General features: G+C 50.0%; 3 protein-coding genes across 15 annotated transcripts in view; 2 read left to right on the top strand and 1 right to left on the bottom strand.

Moving 5' to 3' along the window:
* Window positions 1-1,660, top strand: part of CCDC47 (coiled-coil domain containing 47) — an 11,945-nt gene extending 10,285 nt beyond the window's left edge. The window contains exon 13 of the mRNA XM_027664763.1: window positions 69-1,660. Within this exon, the coding sequence (XP_027520564.1) occupies window positions 69-149 (81 nt within the window). The 3' untranslated portion in view covers window positions 150-1,660. The remainder of the gene's footprint in view (window positions 1-68) is intronic.
* A 1,145-nt stretch (window positions 1,661-2,805) lies between these two features.
* On the top strand, window positions 2,806-14,355 carry STRADA (STE20 related adaptor alpha). 12 transcript variants are annotated; one of them, XM_027664775.1, is made up of 13 exons: window positions 2,806-2,862; window positions 3,382-3,438; window positions 4,644-4,701; window positions 5,584-5,612; window positions 8,854-8,956; window positions 9,452-9,573; window positions 9,700-9,808; window positions 9,928-10,051; window positions 10,511-10,682; window positions 11,330-11,434; window positions 11,592-11,833; window positions 12,500-12,542; window positions 12,913-14,355. In XM_027664775.1, exons 2-13 carry the CDS (start codon window positions 3,427-3,429, stop codon window positions 13,063-13,065), a joined length of 1,272 nt encoding a protein of 423 aa, XP_027520576.1. In that variant the 5' UTR covers window positions 2,806-2,862; window positions 3,382-3,426; the 3' UTR covers window positions 13,066-14,355. The 12 variants fall into 12 exon arrangements, with proteins under 12 accessions (XP_027520576.1, XP_027520571.1, XP_027520573.1 ...); XM_027664770.1 differs by having other exon boundaries at window positions 3,382-3,462; XM_027664772.1 differs by lacking the exon at window positions 2,806-2,862 and adding an exon at window positions 2,872-2,976 and having other exon boundaries at window positions 3,382-3,462.
* A 947-nt stretch (window positions 14,356-15,302) lies between these two features.
* On the bottom strand, window positions 15,303-21,266 carry LOC113957362 (E3 ubiquitin-protein ligase RNF113A-like). Of its 2 annotated transcripts, none has more exons than XM_027664783.1 (10): window positions 21,101-21,266; window positions 20,474-20,550; window positions 20,269-20,373; window positions 18,756-18,863; window positions 18,370-18,479; window positions 18,089-18,195; window positions 17,451-17,540; window positions 16,622-16,715; window positions 15,890-15,996; window positions 15,303-15,438 (listed from the first exon to the last, which is right to left on the bottom strand). In XM_027664783.1, exons 1-10 carry the CDS (start codon window positions 21,198-21,200, stop codon window positions 15,362-15,364), a joined length of 975 nt encoding a protein of 324 aa, XP_027520584.1. In that variant the 5' UTR covers window positions 21,201-21,266; the 3' UTR covers window positions 15,303-15,361. The 2 variants fall into 2 exon arrangements, with proteins under 2 accessions (XP_027520584.1, XP_027520583.1); XM_027664782.1 differs by lacking the exon at window positions 15,303-15,438 and adding an exon at window positions 15,535-15,797.
* Window positions 21,267-22,316: the final 1,050 nt, after the last annotated feature.

The following is a 22,316-nucleotide window of genomic DNA, read 5'->3' as shown; positions in this document are numbered from 1 at the left end:
CTGAAATGCTCCACTTGCTCTTTGAGGAGATCCCTGATGTTTATTCACAGCCCTGTCCTTGCCCACAGGAAGCTGCTCTGCGGCGGGAGCAGAAGAAGCTGGAGAAGAAGCAGATGAAGATGAAGCAAATCAAAGTGAAAGCCATGTGAGAGGCGTCTCGGTGCCACCTGGGGAACTGTGATTCACGGGTACAAAGACCTACGTAACTCCATAATCCTCTGCTTCTTTGAACTCTAGTAGCCATTCAGAGAAAAGTTCTTGCATTGGTGTTACTTATTTAAGTATTGCAGCAACATGCAGGTGTGTGTGGAGAGCTCTGTCTGGGCAGTTCTTATTCCAGGTGGTAAAAAGTTTTTTGCTACTTGTCTGTTTAAAAAACAAACAAAAAAAAATATTGCAATATTCTTGAATGCTCTTTGTCATTTCTTCTTTAAAAACAGAAGATTGTAAACCTGTCCACGTGTGCTGGTAACATATTCATGCTTTGGTTTTAAACTTTGGGTTTAGTTAGTGGGAGGGAAAGGGGGGGAAAACTTAATGGGGAGGAAAACTGCACAATAAACACTTACTGTGCATTTATTTGCATCAAGGCACAAAACTTAGAGCCTTCCATACACAGTATGGATTCTTCAGGGATTTAAGCCCAGTGGAAGTGATTTTTTTATTTTCTTTTTCCTTTTTTTTACAAACAAGGGCCTGAAGCAGTATTAGGTCAGCTGTGGGCATGATTGGCTTATGTATAAGACAGGGCTGGTTAGAACCAAGGGAGTGGAATACATGGATAGCTTCCTACCTGTGGGTTTGGATGCTGCAAGCTTGGCACAGTGTGAAGTCTGTGATGTCAGCTTAGTGTTCCTTCAGGAGCGAGTGCATGGTGAGTTAGCAGTTCAGCCAGCTTTCCTTGGGTGGTTTTAACTGTTCAGGTTTAGTTCAGACACTTCTCCTGATCCCAGCAGCTGCTGCCTAGTTCACTTCAGCCAGGAGCCAGATTCAGTGAGGTGCCTGCAATTGCCAACGTCCCCAAGCCAGAAAAAACGTTTCAGAGGACATTTATCCTCTTCATCTGCTCAGTGGTCACCTGAGGGTTTTGAATCCAAATGGGGAGAAAGAAGTGAATGCCCTGTGCAAGCACTTTGCTGGGAGAGCTCTGCATTTTATAAATGCTGCCTATCCAGAAGGCATTTTATTGTTGCTTGTAACAGACTTTGAACAGTTTTGTGGGGAAACAATGTCTTGCATTTTCTTGTTCAATACTTTGTGCAAACTTGGTTCTGAGGCAATAAGAAAGAGCTGCTGTTGAAACAGCAACTGCTTAAACTTGTTCCAGCATGGGATACTTCACCCTGATTGAAATGCAAATGTCTGTAACCTGATACATGCAAATACATTCATTTTATAATGGTTGGTAAAAATATTTAAAACCAAAACTAATGTAGAGTATGTGGAAATTTTAGCACTATTTAGCTTTAAAGATTAATACAGTGTTGTTTCACAGAGTTCTTTGAAAGGAATTACTAGTTTGTGCTCTTCTGAGTAAGTGGACAGCTTTCCTGAAGTCCCATCCAGTTGTGGGCCATGGCAGCTAATTTTGTAATATGAACATTCAAATGAACAATCTAAAGAGTAAAATATAATTGAAACACTCCACTTGCCTACTTTACTTGGCTCGACTCAGTGTTCCTTTCATTTAGTAGGATCTCAAAGCCTCATTTGTCCTGGGTAGGTTTTGAACATCCAGGAGCTGCTGTTCCCTCTGCTGTGATGGTGGGTGGTGGAAGTGATTCCTTCCACCTGGGATCTGCTCCCTGGGAGGGTGGTGGTTGCTGGGGGAGGGCTGGAGGAAGATGTCTCTCCCCTGGTGCAGGTTTGGGATGGTGGAGATGGAGGATTTGCTCCCAGGCTTTAAGGATGGGATTTATGGGTGGGTGCAAGAGCAGAGTGGGTGGGTGAGTGGATTCCCTGTGCCCGAGGACTGGTGGGAGCACAGCCTCAGTCACTGAGGGACCCACGGAATCAGAGAAGCTGGAAAAAGCCTCTGAGATCATCGAGCCCACCCTGTGCCTGATCCCCACCTTGTCCCCAGCCCAGAGCACTGACCACCACGGCCAGTCCTTCCTTGGACACCTCCAAGGGGTGGGGACTCCATCACCTCTCTGGGCAGCCCCTTCCAGTGCCTGACAATCCTTTCAAGGAAAAAATTCTTCCTGATGTCCAACCTGACCCTCCCCTGGCCCAGCTGGAGGCCGTTCCCTCTCCTCCTGTCCCTTGTTCCCTGGGAGCAGAGCCCGACCGCCCCCGGCTCCCCCCTCCTGTCAGGGGGTTGCAGAGCCAGAAGGTCCCCTCTGAGCCTCCTTTTCTCCAGGCTGAGCCCCCCCAGCTCCCTCAGCTGCTCCTGCTGCTCCAGCCCCTTCCCAGCTCTGTTCCCTTCCCCGGAAACGCTCGGGCCCGTAAATCTCCTTGCACTGAGGGGCCCAGAACTGGATACAGGACTCGAGGTGTGGCTTCACCAGAACAGGGGAAGAATCACTTCCCTGGTCCTTCTGCCGCTCTATTTGACACAAGCCAGAAGTGCCTTTGGCCTTCTTGCCCACCCGGGCACACGCTGGCTCACGTTCAGCCTGCTGTCAACCAGCACCGGCAGAGCCGCTTTGCAGCCGCTCGGCCCCAGCCGTCAGCGCTCTGCCCCGGAGCGCGGGACCCCTCGCTCCCCCTCACGCCCCCTCACGGACCCAACATGGCGGCGGCTCCTGCCCCGCCCCCTCGCGCGGGAGCCACGGCCGTGACGTCCCGCGCGTCGCGCGCCGGCGCGGTGACGTCACGCGCAGCGCGTCCCGCCGGTGAGCGGCGGCCGCAGCCTGAGGGGTCCGTGAGGGGCCCCGGGGGGGGCACCCGGGGAGGGGTCGGGGCTTTGTGAGGGCTCCGGGCGGCGCTCACCGGGGTCACCGCTCCCCTGGGGTCCTCCCGCGCTGGGGTCGGGTGAGGGGCTCAGGGGGACATCGGGGGTGTCCGTGCTTTGTGTGGGCCGCGGGTGAGCGGCCCCGGGGGGTGTTCGGGATATGGGTGCTTTGTGAGGGCTCCTGACGGTGCTTACCGGGGTTAACGCTCACCTGGGGCCGCGTGAGGGGCCCAAGGGGGGTGTTCGGGGGTGTCGGTGCTTTGTGAGGGCACCGGGCGGTGGTTACCGGGGTTACCGCTCCCCTGAGGCCCTCCCGGGCCGGGGCTGCTGGGCAGGGCGGGTGAGGGGCCTGGGGGGATTCAGGGGTCTCGGTGCTTTGTGAGGGCTCCGGGCGGTGGTTACCGGGGCTGCGGGTCCGTGAGGGGCCGGGGGCTGCCCGGGGGTGCCGGGGGTGACACTTGGCCGCTCCGCTGTGTTTCCCGCAGGTGTCCCGCCCTTTCTGCTGCGCGCGGTCCCACAGCGGCGGATCCATGTCTTTCCTTGTAAGTAAACCCGAGCGCATTAGGGTGAGTGTTGAAGACCTCCCAGCTTCCCTCGAGCCGGTACTGACGAGCCTCGCGCTTTGTGCAGAGGGGGCCGGGCCTGGAGAGCACCGTGAGAGCGCAGGGAAACTTAATTACGGGGTTAATTATAGGGCGGGGATGGGTGCGCGGCCAGCGCTGGTTAAAAAACACTGTGCCGAAGGATTTATTGCTGCACACGTATCTCCTTGGCGTGCAGCGGGGCTGCAGTGGGCCTTGTAATGAAGAAAAAGGACCATAATGCTGTTTATTTTCAGCTTTTCTTTAAGAAGTGGCCGCCTCACCTGTGTCACCCGTTTGTGTTTGTTTTTCCCTTCACTTTGCTTGCAAAGCTAAACTCAGCAGCTGTGTTTGATTCTGCTTTTTTAAGTGAGGAGGTTTCCTGCAGCACAATCACTTTTAATGCCTTAAAATGGTACTGTTAAAGACAAGTTTTGAGCTACTATAACCTAAACACTCGTTGGTGCTTTCTAGGACTGGCTCCCCTTGTGCTAAAAAACATGAGCTGTTTTTTAAATTATTTTGCCAAGTAGACAAATGCTACCCTGGGAATGTTTGTGATTTATTGTTTAATGCTAACTTCGTGATCAATACTCTGCTAGCTTAAAATTGCATATTCTGTTTTTTATTATGTGTGTAGATATTTTTCTTTCTTTGAAATTACAGTGTTGGATAGTGGTAGAACCTAATGCTGGGAAATTTCAAACGTGAATTCTGGAGGAGAACAACAGCTTTAGAACCTTTATGTTCTAACCAATAGACATATAACCAAAATACTTAAATCTTCTAAGATTGTAAATTGTGAAAGCTTTTTTTTTTTAACACCTATTATACCCTAAAACCCAATTTATTTGCCTGTAAAAGGGAGTAGTTGCATGTTGGTAATTTTTGCTGTATGTGCATGTATAAAAACTTGTTTGAATTTATTAAAATGATGTTAATTTTACTGCATTTTAGTGCATGTTGGTTGGGAATAACAGCGGTGGGTTGTCCCAAAAAGGGAATGTCCTTGTCCAGAGTAAGGATATAACTGATGATGCAGCAAATCAGTTCCATAATTACTGAAGTTACATGATTCTCTTGTGGGTTTTTTTGGGGAAGGGGGGAAAAGAAACTCGTCTCCAGCTGGAATAACTGATTGTGTGGAGGATTTTTCTGTCTTTCAGCGTTGGGTGTCTGAGAAGTTCATTGTTGAGGGTTTAAGAGAGTTCGAGCTGTTTGGAGGTAAGTTCTCTGCTCTCCTAAGATGACATTGTTAGAAATGTTTTATTTTAGCTGCAAGGTCTGTTAATTTGGTAGTAAAGATGTATCTTAACACTAAAAGAGGTGATTAAATCTGGTTGTAGCACCAGGTCTGGTTATTCAGGCTGGCAAAGCACAGAAATTTAATGTGGAAGTGTTGTCCTTTGGAAATCAATTCCATGTTGATTACTGTACTATTTCTCAGCATAACCCCTTTTTTTTTCTTATGCTAAAGGTGGATCTGGGGTTTGGTAAAGTTAACTATGATTTTCTGAGTAAAAGTGGATTTTGAAACTGCTGATGGCTCCCCAGTGTGCCTTCAGAGACCTGATGGGTTTGTGCTCTGCCTTGTGCATAAAACCCCAAATTGCCCACTAGGATGCAGAATTCCTGATCAATGACATGGAAAAAATCAGTGTAGGAAATATGTCCTAGACCCTGAGCTTTCAGGTGGAGTGGAGGAATTTTTGTTGCTTTGAATAGTTTTCAGTAGTTTCTTCTGCATTTAAGTGTCACCTCTGAATGTGTTTAGAATCATAAAGAGTTTAGGTTGGAAGAGACCTTTGAAGATCATGTAGTCCACCCCCCTGCCATGAGCAGGGACATGGCAGAAGGATATTTAGGGCTATAATTAAAAAAATTGCCACCTTACATTTCTGTCAAATATATGAACAGTAGCACTGTTTGAATCTCTTTAATTCCCGTATGTGTATTGAAATTTTATGTAAATTAAATAATAACAAAGAATCGTGTGTATGTGGTATCAGAAAGTGCCATGTGGGGTTGTTTGCTCAGTTTTCCAGCTATATTTTAACGGGTGTCTGTTGAACACAACATGGTGAACAATTAATTTCTTTACTCCAGAGCAGCCTCCGGGTGACTCTCGGAGAAAAGTAAGTGACCTGTGCAGGCTGTGGTGCTGTGGTTCATTGCATGGAGATTATTCCTTGTGGAAGTTTGATTTTTCTTTTTATCTTAGTTATATATCTCATCTCTGTATTTAGCTCTACAAGTATGGAAGCAGGTTTCACCCTGGAGTGGAGATTTTGGTGTGTGGTTTTCAAACTCTTCTGTGATCAGCCAAAACATTTAAACTCAAGTCTCTTGGATTTGTGTTGGTGTCATCATCCCCTCTCCCCACAGCCTCTCCAGGGTCTCTTTTTGAGGTGATTTGGATCTGATTCTTCAGAGAATGAAGGAAGGGGTTAGTTTGGTGGTCATTTTCAGAGCCAATTCCATGCCTGATTTGCCTCCTAAAAAGTAAAATCACTCCCAGCCTTGGGGTGTTCAAAAATGTGCAGCCAAAATGTGGCAGTTGAAAGCTTCACCTTGGTGGTGTTTGTTCTCCAGGACCTGATCACTCTCTGGTTCATAATGAGCACATAAAATAGCACAACTTACAAGACAATATTTTTGTCAGAATGATTCCCCACCTCCCCACAACACACTGAAACATCTCCTTGTGCAGGTGTTGCTCTAGTTTAAGTTAATTACAAACATGAATTAAGTGTGATTTGATTATAACTGTGTCAGTTCAAGCTTCTTATAATTGATTTTTGTGCCAGTGTCTGTAATTTACTGGCACAAACAAAGCTGAAAATAGGAGCTGTATTTGGAATGCTTTGTCTAACATGGAGTACATTCACACCTTTTTGAAATGGCTGAGTGTTACACAAATGCTGGGCTGGAAGCAAGTTGAGATTAGCATCTGTTTTGGTTTTGTTAAAGTATTCACTTGGGGTTTGGACACTTTTACTGATTCTCATTTTGAATTTTATATCTAAATAAAAGCCTTTTTTTTTCCCAGCAAGGCTGTAGAAAAAAGTAAATAATTTGGGGAGAGGGGTGGGAGGAAAATTTTTGTTGCTTGTGCTGCAAGTGAGTGAGGGAATGAGGAGGTGGAGAGGAAGGCAGCAGAACAAAACTGATATTCCCTCTTCCTAACTCAGAGGAATGTCACTTGGCAAATGCAGATCCTTGCAAGCATCACATAACTGATTGTGCTGTGGCATTTATACCAGTAGTTGCCTTTCAAAGGTTAATTTCCTTTAAATCTATCTCAAATTAAAATCAGCTCCAGGAGCTGTAAAGCCAGCTCTGAGTGAATGCTGGGCCATAAAGCTGCTTTTGCCTTTGACCATACACCAAAAGTTACCCCGTGTGAAACCACTGAGGAGCTTTTTGCAGTATCTCATAAATGACATTTCAGTTTAACTTTCTTTTTTTTAAACTCTTGTATGGTGTCAATAAGTTCCTGGTAGAGCTCCTTTTGCATTAACTCTGTTATTGGTCACTGCTAACATGAGGAGAGGTGAGTGAAGACCTCCTACTGGAAGACTTCAAAAGAGAATTTACAGCATCTTTCCATTACTGTACAGCCTACACCATTAATAAGATTAAATTGATTTAATTCTTTGCATCTGTTTTGTTGGCTCATGCTCTGTCTGGAGTGGACTTTAATAAAGCAAACCACTTACATATTGCTCAGTGTCCCACCAGCTGTCACCTCTCCATAACTGCTTCCCAGCCTCCTGCTTCCATCTCCTTGGTGGTGCCTTTCTGCTTCAGAGGTTTCCATCTGCCTGTGTGTCTCTCCTGGCAATGTGGCTGCTGGCAGGACTGTGTGAAATTGCTGCAAGAAGTGATGAATGATACAATTGGGATCAGAACTGACAGGCCTCTTCAGCAGAACTTTGAAATCCTGAGTGGGAAGTTGCTGCCTGTTCTGAGCCAAGGAACAGCACTGTAGCCTTAGGACTAGGGGAAAGGATTTGAGAGTGCTGGTCCTGAGACAGGACTGAGTTGTTTGAGCTGAAGTTATACCCTAGCACTGGTCACAAATCTTAATTTTTACCTTTTCCCTTACTGGAAAAATATTTTAAAGGCAGGCAGTGTGCTGTTCATAGCCAGTTGAAAAGGTGGAACCTGGGAAGTGTGACACTTCAGTTTACTCCCAAAGTACACCTGGGGACCCAGAGGTAATTTTCAGCAATTCCTGTCTGTGCTCTTTGCTTTTACCCCGTGCTGAGGGTAGAACAGGAAGTTCCTTGTTTTTCAGCTGTCACTGGGTTGTTTCCATCTTTCAGTGATGGAAATAAAAAAGGGAGTTTGCTGTTGCACTAGGAAAAGGCACAAACCTCTTCTGCTTCATGCACCATGAGAGAAGGTCTGATAAAGGGCATTTGCTGTCGATGAAGAACGAGGTGGAAAAATTGAGCTGACGTTCCAAATGTCAGGAGGAGTTAATGTGCTGGAAATTCGAGATAACTAAATGCGATTTTAGACACCAAATAAATTCTAATCCCCATTTGGATGCATTCCTGGTGGCTTTGGAATTTGAGGGAGTTGGAAGGCATAAAGGAGCTTTGTAAGAATGTTGAAGTTTATCATCTGCAAAATCCTGCTTGGGAAGATTTATGTGTCTGTAAATAAGGCAGAAAGCTTTATGTCAGATGGAGTGAGGGAAAGCTGACTGGCTTGGGAGTGCTGCTTCCCCATGTGCTGGTGGGGCTTTTTTATCCCTTTTTCCCCCCCCTTTTTTTTTTTCTGTAAGCACTAATGCTTTGCAGTTTTTGCTTTCATTTGGAGCTTCTCTTTTCACATGTGTCTGATTTTCTTCATCCCTTGTGCCATTCAGCTAAGCAGCTTCAGCTGTGCTGGGCTTATCCCAGGTGAGCAGGTGAAAAGCAGGAGCTCCAGCATCCACCAGGAACTGCCACGGTGAAGGGAAGTGCTGGGAACAAGCTTCCCTTTGGCTCTTGCTCAGGCAACAGGATGGTGGCACAGGAGTTTGTAGCTCATGGGAGAAAGGCAGTTACCTTAAAGCAGTGCTCAGGCTCTCCTGGGAAATAATAATTGGCTTTATCCAAATATTCCTGAATAAATTCTAGCTTACAGTGGTTAACAACCTACCTGTTACTTGTTTGGTAACACAGATCTCTGGATCTTCTGAAATGAGGCATCTCCTGAATTTCAGTTGATAAATGACTATTTAAGAGCATTATAACAGCAATTAAATCCTCTTCTGTATTCAGTACTGCCATTGTTTTGAGGTGTGTGATGATGTAAGGCACAGATGATTTTTCCAGCAGGTGATCTTGGTTTCTTTTGACCTGACTTCCTTTTTTCCCCCAGACAAATGAGGCGAGCTCCGAGTCGATAGCTTCTTCCCCTAAAAGGGACACCATGAGCAACTTCCTTCCAGACAGCAGCTGCTATGAGTTGCTCACCATCATAGGTAATTCTGGAGGGCTGGAGGATCAGAATCTGCTTTGCAGAGAAAACAACTTGGACAGACTGTTGGCCTTTTCTTGATTGATTGCTTATTTTTGACATTAGGTGTCTGTCATCTTTGATTTTAAACTCACTTGAATAAAAAATGAGATGCCAGTCCTGAAGGTTTTCAACTGGGAGGTGGGTTAATGATACTGGGGGTGCAGTACAGTCAGCAGAAGCAACCTGAAACCTGTCCTTGGTGTTCTTAATCACTTTATTTCTACCTCAGTCTTGAATTTGAAGGACAGGATAATATTACTGGCCAGGAGGATTCCTCTCAATGGGATACCTGCCAAGGAAAGTGGAATCTGATGGAATGATTACTCTTTTTCACAAGGCCAAGAATAGTTTCAGTAAATGAGTGTAAAGATGATTAGAAGGGTCAAGGGCTGGAGGATTTCTCCAGAGGGGTGTGGTTCCAGAGGTGTTGCTGAAGCTTTAATGCCTTTTCTTTCAGGCAGAGGCTTTGAAGACCTGATGGTTGTGAACCTGGCCAGGTATAAACCCACAGGAGAGTACGTCACAGTCAGAAGGGTGAACCTGGAGGCCTGCACAAACGAGATGGTCACGTTCCTGCAGGTAACACCAACCCACGATGGCAGCTGAGGAGAGGACAGAGACAGCTACAGCTGTGCTTATCAACACTGCAGCCATGTTTCTGCATTTACCAAACCTAATCAAAACAACTCTTTTTTTTTATTTCAGGGGGAACTTCATGTTTCCAAGCTCTTCAACCACCCGAACATCGTGCCATACAAAGCAACCTTCATAGCTGACAATGAGCTGTGGGTTGTGACATCTTTCATGGCCTATGGTAGGTGGAGAGGGGGTACCTTTGTCTCACCATCATATTGTGTGAACTGCAATGAAGTGGAAGAGGTGAAGTATCCTTGGGGCTTTTGTTGTGACAGGTGGTGTTTTGTTTCTTTTTAGGCTCTGCAAAAGATCTGATCTGTACCCATTTTATGGATGGGATGAGTGAACTGGCCATTGCATATATCCTCCAAGGTGTATTGAAAGCACTTGACTACATCCACCACATGGGCTATGTACATAGGTATTAAAAAATAAATTGATCCATTTTCCTTCTTTTGGAAGCTCTTGGAAATACTGCTCAGAGTAGAGCAGAGAGGATGGCTCAGGAGACACTGAACACATTAAGTTTTGTATTTGCTGTTGGAGCAAATCAGTTTGATACTCATGGGAGATGATATCACTGACCTTACTGAGCTGCAGGGAAGTGTCACTGTGGAACAAATTTATCCCAAAGACCACTGTATCTGAAATCACAGTCCATAAGCTTTAGTCCTGCATTTCTCCTTGCCACAGAAACATTCTTTGGGAACATACAAAGGGGGTGAAGAGAGTCCCATTAATGTTTGTAGAAGTGGTCCCAGGATGGTTGTTTAGGAGTCTCAGTGTCCTGGTAGGAGGCTGATCAGGTGTTGTCCTGTGCATTGAGCTGTCCAGTGAAGTAAAGGCAGAGAATCTGACTGTTTTTCCCTTCTTTTCCCAGGAGTGTCAAAGCCAGCCATATCCTGATCTCTGTGGATGGGAAGGTGTACCTCTCTGGCCTGAGGAGTAACCTGAGTATGATCAACCACGGGCAGCGACTCAAAGTTGTTCATGACTTCCCCAAGTACAGCATCAAAGTGCTGCCTTGGCTCAGTCCTGAGGTCTTGCAGCAGGTGTGTTTAAAAAAACCTGCTCGTGCTTAGTGATCTGTGGCATCTCTGTGTAATATTCTGAGTTGTTAGGGCACCTTCAGGGGGTGTAGGGAGGGGGGACATGACAAAACCCAGGGAGTCACTTTTTGTTGTGATGAGCTTGATGAGCTGTCCTTTTTTTCTGTCCTTATTACCTCAGAAAGTGACCCCCTAGCAAGGGGAAACTTGTATTCCTGTTGGAAAGGGAAATTGCTGAACAGAAAAAAGGTGTTTAAATGCAAGGAAAAGGAAGGGTAGAGACTAGAGGGAACAGATTTGGGGTGGGTGCAGGGAAACTCTGACAAAGTTATCTATTTGAGTAAATAGTTTAACTGTAGGTACCTCTACAGATTGTCTCATTAGGAAAGGGTCACATCAGGTGCCAGTTACCCCAAGGCAGATGCCAACCCTACCAGCTGGCTGATTGCAGTTGCACAACTGCAGTTGCCCTTAACTGTGTGTTTTAACAAACCAAAACACCCCAGCACAATAAACCAGTCTGTCTGTGGGTTGTACTGTTCCTGCTCTAATCATCTGGGTTTGCTGACTTGCATATCAAATCATGAGTATTGCCCAGTCAATCACATCCAGGTCCTCAGGGCTAATCTTTCTTTTCCTTTTTTGTGTAGAACCTCCAGGGTTACGATGCAAAATCTGACATTTACAGCGTGGGGATAACGGCCTGTGAGCTGGCAAATGGACACGTCCCGTTTAAAGACATGCCTTCCACTCAGGTGAGGTTTGGAAGCTGCTCCTTTCTCATCCTTCACCCTGGCACATGGAAGTGCTTCGCTGGGATGTGAGGACAGAAGGGTGCTGTGCCTGTGTGAGTGGGAAGTCCCAACTGTCCTGCTTACTGTCTGTGGTGTTGCCTGTGCCCTGCTCTTCCAGATGCTCTTGGAGAAGCTGAATGGAACCGTTCCCTGCCTGCTGGACACCACCACAATTCCTGCTGACGAGCTGACTATGAAGACGTCCCGTTCCAGTGCTAATTATGGGATGGGTGAGAGCACGGCCATCAGCACCGTGCGAGCGGCCAACGGAGAGCCAGCCCTGCACCCCTATCTCCGCACCTTCTCCACCTACTTCCATAACTTCGTGGAGCAGTGCCTCCAGAGGAACCCTGACTTCAGGTAAAGCCAGGTGAAAGCTGCTCTTCACACCTGGTTAAGCTGTGGGAGTCAGCAAAGCTCAAAGTTTTCTTTCCCAAAGTGTGGTGGAGGGAGGAGGTGCTGCATCCACTGGGGAGAGCGGTCCAAGTGTGTAAAACAGAGCAGTGTTAACACTTGGAGCACTTTCTATGAGAGAGCCTGAAGGACTCCTTGACACCCTTCTTTGGGGAGTAAATGGTGCTGCACATCAAGGAAACAAACTGAACAACTTGAATTTCTGGCCCCTGTAAGACCACTTTTACCAGTTCCCATCACTCTGCTCTTCAGCCAGCAGAGAATTATGATGGGAAGGGATCAAGAGCTGCATTTTCCTCTATAGTGAGGGCAGGGTCATCTATAGCCATGGCAGACTTCTCTGGCATGTCCCAGTACTTGGAAACTGTCCTTGGCCAGATGTTGGGAGGAGCAAGTAGGTAACTGGAGGGTTAGAAAAAGGTTGAACTCACCTCACATAAAATATTATGTGATATTAAATACTTAATAACTGTGCTCCTGGTGACAAAAGAGGGATACCCAATAAATGAGAAATGGGAGAGGCAGGAAGGACTGGTCTTTTCTTCTACTACCTGACTTCAAAGGCTGACATGTTTTCTTGTGTGCTTACTCGATTCTCCCTCCCTTCCACAGGCCAAGCGCAGGCGCTCTGCTCAGTCACCCCTTTTTCAAGCAGGTAAGGAACTAATTTATCTGCAGGTAAAGCACAGTGGCTTTGCTGTAGTTGTCTTGCTGTGTCCCTGAACCCAGGGTGGGCCCGTTGAGTCGCTGAATTCTCTGTGATCTGAAGGACTGAGTCGGTTTGGTGGCTGTGTGCAGTGGTGATCCTCTCATCCCCCTGGGCGTGCATCTCTTATCGAACAGGGGTCGTAAATCTGCCTGTCCCATGTGTCACAACAGCTCTTCACCCACAGGCTGTTGAGTTCTGGGGCGAGGCAGTTCTAACCTGGTCCTTCACAAGCCCCAAACGAGTGATCTGTGGGTTTGCTGCCGGGTGTTGCTGCCCAGGGGTGGAGCAGCACCCGAGCTCTCTCCGCTCTGTGCAGATCAAGCGCCGCGCGTCCGAAGCGCTCCCGGAACTCCTGCGCCCCGTCACCCCCATCACCAACTTGGAAGGGACACAGCCCCAGGATCCCAGCGGCATTTTTGGGTTGGTGTCAAATCTGGAGCAGCTGGATGTGGATGACTGGGAATTCTAGAAAAAACAGGGACTACACCGAGTTCTGGAGGAGCTTTCTGGACATTGTATTTATTGGTCCTGCTCATAAAAGCTGATGAATGTTACACACAGAAGAGTTTACAGGTCTTTGGGAAGGAACTTCAACTGCCTGTTTACTTAAGTAGCCTGGAAACATGGACAGACCTGAGCTGGGAAAGGATCAACCCAAGGAACTGTGGTGTATTCCAGATGGTGCAGTGCCCAGAGCCCCCACCCTTGTGGCTGAGCACTGGTAGATCACTTGAGGGGGTTGAGTGAGTTTGTGTAGTTATGGTCTCTATTTATGTGTTTCTAAAAATCACTGGCTTCCTCCTATCACAGTTGAGGCTGCATGTCCCTACCCTCTGTGGTTCTTTCTCTTTTAAGGGTGCCTTAGAGTTGAGGGGAGGTGGGCAGCTCTTAGTTTTGGGCATTCTCTTAGAACTAGTCAGATTCCTGTTACAGTGTTGTCACAGGGCAAGTGTTGATGGGGACAAAAGGGATTATGTTCTTAGTTACTGCTTTGTGATGGAAAATGGGAGATCAAAGACAGCCTGGTGCCATTCCAGGCTCTCTTGCTGCATTGGGCATTCCTCTGCAGCACTGGATTCTGCCAGTTCTGGAGAGGGCTTTTGAAGACTCCTCCCTCGATGCTGAGCACTCTGAACTCCAGGTCAGACAGGACCTTCCAGCCTCCCCTCCCAGCTGCCTCTGTCACCAGAGCAGTGGATGCCCGTACCACCAACCAGCTTTTTTATCCCCATCCAGCTGAACCTCATGCTGTCTGGGCTGGTTTCACAGCACACAGCACTCTTACCAGCTTGTTCTTAGTGATTTACCCTGGCAGAGAGGAACAGTAAGTTGATTTTCCTGCTAAATCCTCTTGCTGATGACTCCTGTACAGAACTGAACTTCACCCCTCCATCACCAGAGCTGTTCTGCCTTCCCTGACTGACTGACAGGTAAAAGCTGCTCACGTGGCTCCCTGTGATTCATGGCTGTGTGACTCTGCCCTGCTGCTGTGGCAGCTCTCCCCCATTCCTCGGTGTTTGGGGTTTTTTTGGAGGTGTATTTAAGGCTTTTCGTTTGACTTTTCCAAGGATCACTGGTGCTGGAGGTCGTCTACTCTTTATTGGAGCACTGAGAATCTTTGTGGAGGTGCAGTTGATGGGAGTAGTGGTGCTGGCAACGGGTCCTTCTTGTGTTTATAAACTGTACTTGAACCCAGATAAAGTTTGTTACTCTAGTTTTTTGCCAAAACAAATAAAATATTTCTGAAGTTGTTTTTTAAGTCTGCTGTTTCTGCAGGCTGATGGGAGTGAATCAGAGGGTGACACAGGCTGGCTGTGCACACTTGCTCTTATCTCCATACAGGTCACCAGTTCATTGCAGCTGCCTTCATGTTTCAAAGACGTATTTCAGCAAAATCAAGAAGCTGCAAACACCTGCACTTGCTCTTTTCTGAAACTTTCAGTGAAACCCTTCTCCCAGCACAGGGCTGTTTGTAAGGTCAGGCCCAGTTCCTCCCCAGGATCAGGTTTGTCTCCTGATTTAATCTTATTAGAGTAAGTGGATCTTAATTTCTTGGTTTGCTATGAAGTCTGCAGTTGGCAGAAATCCTTATCAGGGCTGAATCCCTGGTACTTAAAGCAAGAAAAAGCACAGTACCACTTGTCATGAAACCTTTGGGGCTGAGTGAATGGTGGTTGGGGGCTGGGTTTTCTCACAAACAGGGCAGATTCAGGAGCTGTGCTGCCCACTGAAGTTCCATCCCTCACAAGTTCTAGTAACCAAGACAGGAGGGCATAAATCCCCAATACCTGCAGTGCCCCAGCCTGCTCTCCCGAGTTAGCATTTTTAGGGTGAAGGATGAACTTGATGCCAGCTCATATTTCTCATCCCTGTCCCTGCTTGCAGCTTGCTCCATGCTCAGAGCTTATGGACTTAAATTAACTTGGAGAGTTTTATGCTTACACAGCAGCAGGCTCAGTGCAGAATTAGGAGTGAACAGCAGCCCCTTGGCCAGAAGCAGTGAGTTATGAACTGAACATTCAGCTTTCAGCATCTCCTTCCCCGGGTGCATTGGGGTCCTGGGGGTAGCAAACAGCTCCACTCAGCCACAACTCGGAGCCTGACCTTACCTGTTCTGCCAGAGCAGCAAACAAGGAGTCCAGCACAGCTGGACACTGTTCCAGTAGCTGCTGGTTGGATACACAACCCCTGGCTCCAGCTGTGAGGGTTTTTTTTTTTTATCCTACAAAAGCTTTATTCAGTTATATACAAAACAGGGTGCTCTGCTACTGCGGATCCTCGCCGTGGTCTGACTGCTCCTCCTCTTCCTCCCCTTTGTGTTTTTCCAGTTTTGCCATGAGCTCTGAAAAACAGGAACAGGCAGGATGAGGTGAGAGGTGCAGGGGCTGTCCCACACCAAAGCCAGGTCCTGTGAACACCCAGAACCAGGGCAGCTACCGAAGATCCTTTGCCTGCAGAGGCTCAGCTCAGAGGTATCCGGTGTTGGCTGAGTCCAGGCACGACCTGGACAGTCCCTCCATCACTGCCTTACTGATGGGACAAGCTGCTCCCCTGGCACATCCCCCTTCCCTCTCCAGAGCCCACTCCCTGAATTTCCACACCAAGGGCAAGCACAGACCCTCATTTTGCACCCACTGAGCCTCCCAGGCCATGATTTAATATCTCCTGGCACTAATAAAGCTCTGCTGGCAGCCAAGAGCTCTCAGCTCCAGGGCCAGGCCCAGCACCAAGAAGATCCATCAGGAGCTGGTGCCTTTGCTGCTCTGGAAGGTCTCTCCCCAGGTGTGTGTTACCTTTTGCTGGGTTGAAGACCCCGTTGGTTTGCTTGTCACAGACGTAGCAGCGCTGGGATTTGCGATAGTGCTGGAGGGCACAGCTCTCACAGAAGTAGTGCCTACACCTGCAGGGAGACACAGGGCTCACTGCCAGTCACCAAACACAACCACTGTGGCCTGCAGGCAAAAATCAGACTGCTGGTCCCAGGGGGAGCAAAAGTGAGCTCCAGGCAGAGCTTCCCCTGCATCCCTGTCCCAGTGAAGGTGTTTTGGCACTGCTTCACTGATGTGGAGTGACAGCACAGAGCCACCAGTGACCTCTTCTGACACAGGTACCAGGACAGCCAGCAGTGTGGGAGAGGGCTGCCCTCAGCCTCCTCCTCCTCCTCACCAAGCTCTTGGCTTCCCCATTCTCCCATTTCTCTGCTCAGGCAGTGCAGTGTGCCATTCCAGGAGGAATGAAGGCGTGACAAAATCCCAAGGTTGAGGAGAAAAATTATGTAACGAGTCAGCATCTGTGAAAATCCAAGAAGTGCCTGAACAAGGGCTTGAGATCCCTTCCAAGGGGATGCTCCAGATGCAGCTATGAGGCTCCCTGGTTCTCAGAGGACTTCCCCACCCACCAGAAAGCCATGGCAGACAACAAGCAGGTTCCACCCACAGCCTGTGGGCAGTGTTTGCCTCAACAGTGAGCGACTCATGAGCTGAATCCACAGCACACATAGCTCCTCATGCCAAACCACCACTCACTTGGTGACCACGGGGTTCTTGAAGGAACTTCTGCAGATGAAGCATTTGAAAGGCATGTCCTCCTCATCACTGCTCACCTCGTAGTTCTCCTCGTCTGCAGAAGAGAGAGTGAACCAGACCAGAGCAAGAGCAGCCAGCCCAGCCCATGTGTGGGGCATGAAATAATATGAGGAGAGCACAGCAGGTGGGATTGAATCTGTGCTGGAAAGAACAGAGCTCTGGCATCTGGGTGTTGCTGATGTCAGTAACACATGTGGGCCTGGGCTATAATTAGGGCTAATGAGCCAGCGGGCCTGTTGCTCATCTCACAAGAGCAAATTCCTTTCTACCTCACCCACTCACTGCTATAAAGAGAAACATCCTCCAGCCCCCTCATGTTTTTTAGACTTTCTTCCAAACCAGCTGCCACCAAAACTCTGGCTCCAACTGAACAGAGAACACCCTCCTCCCCTTGAGCTGCACAGCAACGCTCATGAACCCTGGGCCACAGCTCTGGGCACTGAGTGGGAAAAGCTGATGTGCCCAGGGAAGGGTCACAGCTCCTGGGCATCCGTGGGACAGATGGTCCCATCTCTCCAGCTCCACAGACCCACACAGCAGCAGGGCTCTCCTGTCACAGAGCAACAGGGGAAATCACCCTCTGGAGTGGAGTCAGTGGTGGTCCAAAAGCAGCAGCTCTGAGCTTATCCTGCAGCAGGGAGTTCCACAGCTTTGGAATGAAGAGCCCTTTGCTGTCTCACACTGCACACACCAGGGGCTGGATCAATACTAGACCGAAATCCACGATGAGAGGCAGGATGTGGTGGCTCCTCCCCCAGAGGGGCCGTACCGTTGACCCCGTAGCGCCCCTCGTCCAGCTCCCGCTCGATCTGCCAGCCGTGCTTGTAGTCCGAGCGGTCGTGCAGGAACTTGCAGCTGTCTGAGCAGCACAAGGAAAAGAGGAATCAACAGCCAGGCTGGGAGGGCACAGTGTTACCAGCACTGTTCATTCCTGAGCTTTGCCCAGCAGGTGAAACGTGGGTTGCTCCCCGCTCCAGGGCAGTGCCAAGCTCCTGGAGCAGGTACAGGATCCCTCAGTGTTGACAGGCTGGGAGGATCATCCTCCCTGTGCCACAGGGACAGTACCAGCAGTTAACACACGTGGGAAGTGGGATAAGGAACAGGAAATCCCATCCCTCCCATGGCCTCGGTGGGCCCACACACCTGTGGGAATGTGGGTCACTGGGATATCTCAAGGGTCCCTCCCAGGACTCCCATAATCCCTAATTAGAGGCCCTGGGCTTTCAGGAGGGCCAGCACAAATGACAAGAATGTTCCATGAACAGCTCTGCACCAGCATCACACCCCAGCCCTGCACAGAAGTGCCTGTAAATCAGTCTCAGCATCACAAAAGGGGATCAGAGCTGCACTGGATCCCTTTGCAGACCTGGTGCATCACTGTTTCAGCTGCAGGGACGACCCACTCACCCCCAAAGCCACAGAACCCCGTCTCTTTGTAGTCCTTGCAGATGTCAGGCTGGTAGTCCCATCGCACCGTGGCCCGAAGGTGCTCTGGAGCACGGATGGGGCCTTTCCTGAAAGGGGAGAGAAGGCTCAGGGTGCCTGCACAGCAGCCCTGGAGCAGGGCCTGGCCAGAACCAGGCACCAGCCCTGTCAGACAAACAGAAACTGGCAGTGACAGCAAAGTTCAAGCCCCAAACAGGTGCCTTTGGGATGGTCCCAGTTCCCCCAGGCTCATCCCAACCCACCTGACCATTCCCGAAGAGGCGTTTCCCATGGACGTGTCCTTGGGCTTCACGTACTTCTGGTAGTTGTTAATGCCACGGTAAATTTTATCATCTTCCTTTCCTCTCAGCTCCTAGGAGAGCAAGAAGAGGTGATTAGGATCAGGAAAGCTTCATGACAGGTTAGCTGTCACCACTCTGATACCAGCCTCCCTTCCTGCCCTGCCCTCCTTAACACCAAGATGCCAACAAAGCCACAGGATTCCCCTATTTGCAAGGGTTGCACTCTTGGTTTTTCGAGCTTCCAGGGAAGTAGAGACTCCAACTCTTGTTGGTGTGCAGAAGGGGATGAGTAAAGCACAGGCACTCCTGCTGCAGAGCACCAGCTCCTCAGAGCAAGGCTGACTCACCTCCTGGATTTTCTGGCTGCGCTCAAAGATGGCCTGGGCATCCTTCTCCTTCTCCGTGTCCAGTTCATACACTGCTGTGGCTCCCATGTCTTCTGGGCCAACAGGTTTCTGAAAAGCAAGGAAAACTTGTGACAAGAGTGGAGGGAAAACCTGGACAAGGCAGGGAGCTCCCTGGCTGCCTGAAGGGTTGTCAAAGAGCAAGAACTGGACACACCTGATTTACCTTCCATCAGTTTCTGCCATCCCTTGGCACCTGCCAGGGAGAATCCCCCATGGGCTGGAGGCCAATTCCCCACTGCTCCCAAATTTTAGGCTGCAGTCAGGAAACACTTGGCCTTATTTTACTCCTGCACACTCAGTCCCAGCTCAGCTGGAAGCTGCACTCAGGTCTCCCACACCCAACACTTCAACCACAGGACCCTCCTGCCCACACACGGGATGTCACATCTGAACTTCTGACCTAGCTGGGGGCGGCCAAAATTCAGTTTTAACACTGATCTGGTTTAGATTCCTCTGTAATGGACTGAACAGACACCTCTTCCTAGGTTTTATCAGATCTTCAAGAACAGCTGCACAGAAACCGAAGAATAATTACAGCCAGCCTCAATTAAACACAAATCCAATTTGGGTGCCAGAAGCTTCTGGAGACCAAAGCTGTCACCTCCTCCTGTCCCTTCCCATGCTCTCCAACAAGGAGGGCAAACAAAGAGCCCTTTGGGAGCACCTTAAAGCAGTGAATAATCACAGCATGAGGTTATTTTCATATTTGTCTCTAATGTGACAAGGAGACCTCAGCCTGACCCTGAGCTTTGCCTGAGGACAGCCAGGAATTATTCCTATTTACACAGAGAACACACAGTAAGGAAATAGCTCTGAAGAGGAACATATGTGGATATCTTCTAATCCTACTGATATCCTGCCCAGGCTGATACTGATGGGCAAAATGTCACTGGATCAAGAGGGAACAAAGAGTAAAACCTACCGAGGAGAGCAATTTGAGCTGTGCCCAAACTTCACAGCTGATTTCTCTCCAGCCCAGCTGGACATGCCACCCATCAACCCCAAGAAACCAATGACCTCTCTACAGCTTTTACTCCATCAGGAATCACAGGGACAAAGACAGGAGCACCTTCTAAGTTACCTCGAATTCCTTGGGAAGGAAAGTGGTCCCACACTGAAAACACAAACCCAGCAGTTGGGCAAAGCTGATCCAAGTGCTCCCTCTCCTGAACATTCTGTGCAATGTTGGGCAAATCCAGTGGCATCCTGGGGTTTTAATTCCCACCTCTAGGAGGGACAGGCCAACCTTTGATGGCCCCCAATGGAAGGAGGGACTATCAGAATAAACCTAGCACAGGGTGCTTGGCTGCTGAGACAGAGGAGTGCATCCATAGATAAAAAAGAGGGAATGGCTGCTCCCACACTCACAAATCCTCTCTCTCAAGTGTGGGAGAGAGAGGATTTGGGGTGTCCCACTGAGGTGACACCCCAGCCCCCTGCTGCCCGTCCTTACCGCCGACCTGGTGGATTTGTAGGTGACCCCAATGTCCTTGGCAGGGTCCTCGTCCTCACTGCTGCTCGGGGCGTACTCCGGCCTCTCCCTGGTGCACCTCCGGGTCTGAGGGGCGGCATTGCAGGGATTGGGGGTGGAAGGGCCCAGCACTGGGCCTGGTTGGAGCCTGGCAGGCCCTGCCGTGCCCCCTCGGCGCTCCCCTTACCTTCTGGATCATGGGGTTGGGGGTCTCCCGCCGCCGCTCCTTCCTCACCACCGTGCTGCCCTCCTCCCCGCTGCTCTCTGCGGGGACAGCCCGGCCTGACGCTCTGCCGGGGGCAGGCCCGAGGCAGCCTCCCCCCGGGGACAGCCGCGGGAGGCCGGAGGAACCTTCCCCCCGGAGCAGAGCCCTTCACCCCCCATGGCACCGGGAAGGGTCACAGAACCACACAGAATAAATACCCTGAGCTGGGAGGGACCCACAAGGATTGTCCAGTCCAACCCCGGCCCTGCCCAGGACACCCCAGCAATCCCATCCTGTCCTTTAGAGCGTTGTCCAAACCCTCCTGGAGCTCTGGCAGCCTTGGGGCCGTGCCCACTGCCCTGAGAGCCTGTTCAGTGCCAACCACCCTCTGGGGGAAGAACCTTTTCCTGAAATCCAGCCTGACTCTCCCCTAGCACAGCTCCAGGGGTCCTTCCCCCCCCGTACCACACGGACACAGGCTGAGGAGGGCGGCCGGGCCCCTCCGTGTGGGCAGCGCTGGGGGCGGCACCAGGCCCTGCCTCGCCTCCACAGCGCACCGGCCCTGCGCGGCCCGGCTTCCCGCGCCCCCGGGGTGCCCCCAGCCCTCACCCTGCTCCTGGTCGCTGCTGGGCCGTTTCCGCCGGCCCCTGCCCGCGGCCCGGCCCCGCTTCTTGAACACGAAGCTGCAGACGCTGCTCTCCTCCGCCATCTTGTGCCGCCGACACTGCGGGGCGGCGGATAGAGCGGCACGGGGCGGCCGGCCCGGGCAGCGCCCCCTGCGGGCCTGGATGGCCGAGGGCCCCGGGCTGCGCCAGGCTGGGCCGGGGGTCCCCGGGGGTCCCTGAGCCGCTCCCCGACCCCAATCCCCGATCCCGATCCCTCCTTGCACTCTCCGCCCCCCCCCGCTCCTTCCCGCGGCCCCCGAGCCCGGCAGCGGGGGCGGTTTCCGCGTTTCCCCGCGGGCCCGGCGGGTTTCCATGGCAACGGGGACGCCGCTGGGTCCCAGCGCCCCCCGGACCACGGACCTGCACAGGGCGTGTGTGTGCCCCGGCATGGCCCTGTGCCCCGCGGGGTGTGAGTGAGTGTGTGTGTGTGTGTGTGTGTGAACATGTGTGTGTGTGTGTGTGTGTTTGTACATGTGTGTGTGTACATGTGTGTGTGTGTACATGTGTGTGTACATGTGTGTGTGTGTGTGTGTGTTTGTACGTGTGTGTGTGTGTGAACGTGTGTGTGTGTGTGTGTGTACGTGTGTGTGTGTGTGTTTGTACATGTGTGTGTGTGTACATGTGTGTGTGTGTACATGTGTGTGTACATGTGTGTGTGTGTGTGTTTGTACGTGTGTGTGTGTGTGAACGTGTGTGTGTGTGTGTTTACATGTGTATCTGTGTGTATGTGTGTGTACGTGTGTATGTACATGTGTGTATGTGTGTGGACATATGTGTATATATGTACATGTGTGTGTACATGTGAATGTGTACACATATGTCCGTGCGTGTGTACATATGTACCTGTGTGTGCATGTTTGTGTGTGTGTACGTGTGAGTGTACATAAGTACATGTGTGTATGTATATATGTACATGTGTGTGTACACGTGAGTGTGTGTGTGTACACATACATGTGTGTGTGTGTACACATGTGTATATATGTGTGTTGCACGTGTGTGTGGATGTGTGTGTGTGTCCATAAGTACAGGTGTACATGTGCGTGTGTGTCCACGGGCATGTGTGTGTGCACATGTGTGTGAGCATGCAGGAGCCTGCCAGCATGTGTGTGTTTGTGTGCACGTGCACGTGGGTGTGCATGTGCGTGTGCGTGTGTGAAAGC

Source organism: Corapipo altera, unplaced genomic scaffold, assembly GCF_003945725.1.
Source record: "Corapipo altera isolate COAL_440 unplaced genomic scaffold, ASM394572v1 142, whole genome shotgun sequence".
Lineage (NCBI taxonomy): Eukaryota > Metazoa > Chordata > Aves > Passeriformes > Pipridae > Corapipo > Corapipo altera.
Note: the sequence above shows the minus strand (reverse complement) of the source record. Positions and strands in the feature narration are given on the sequence as shown.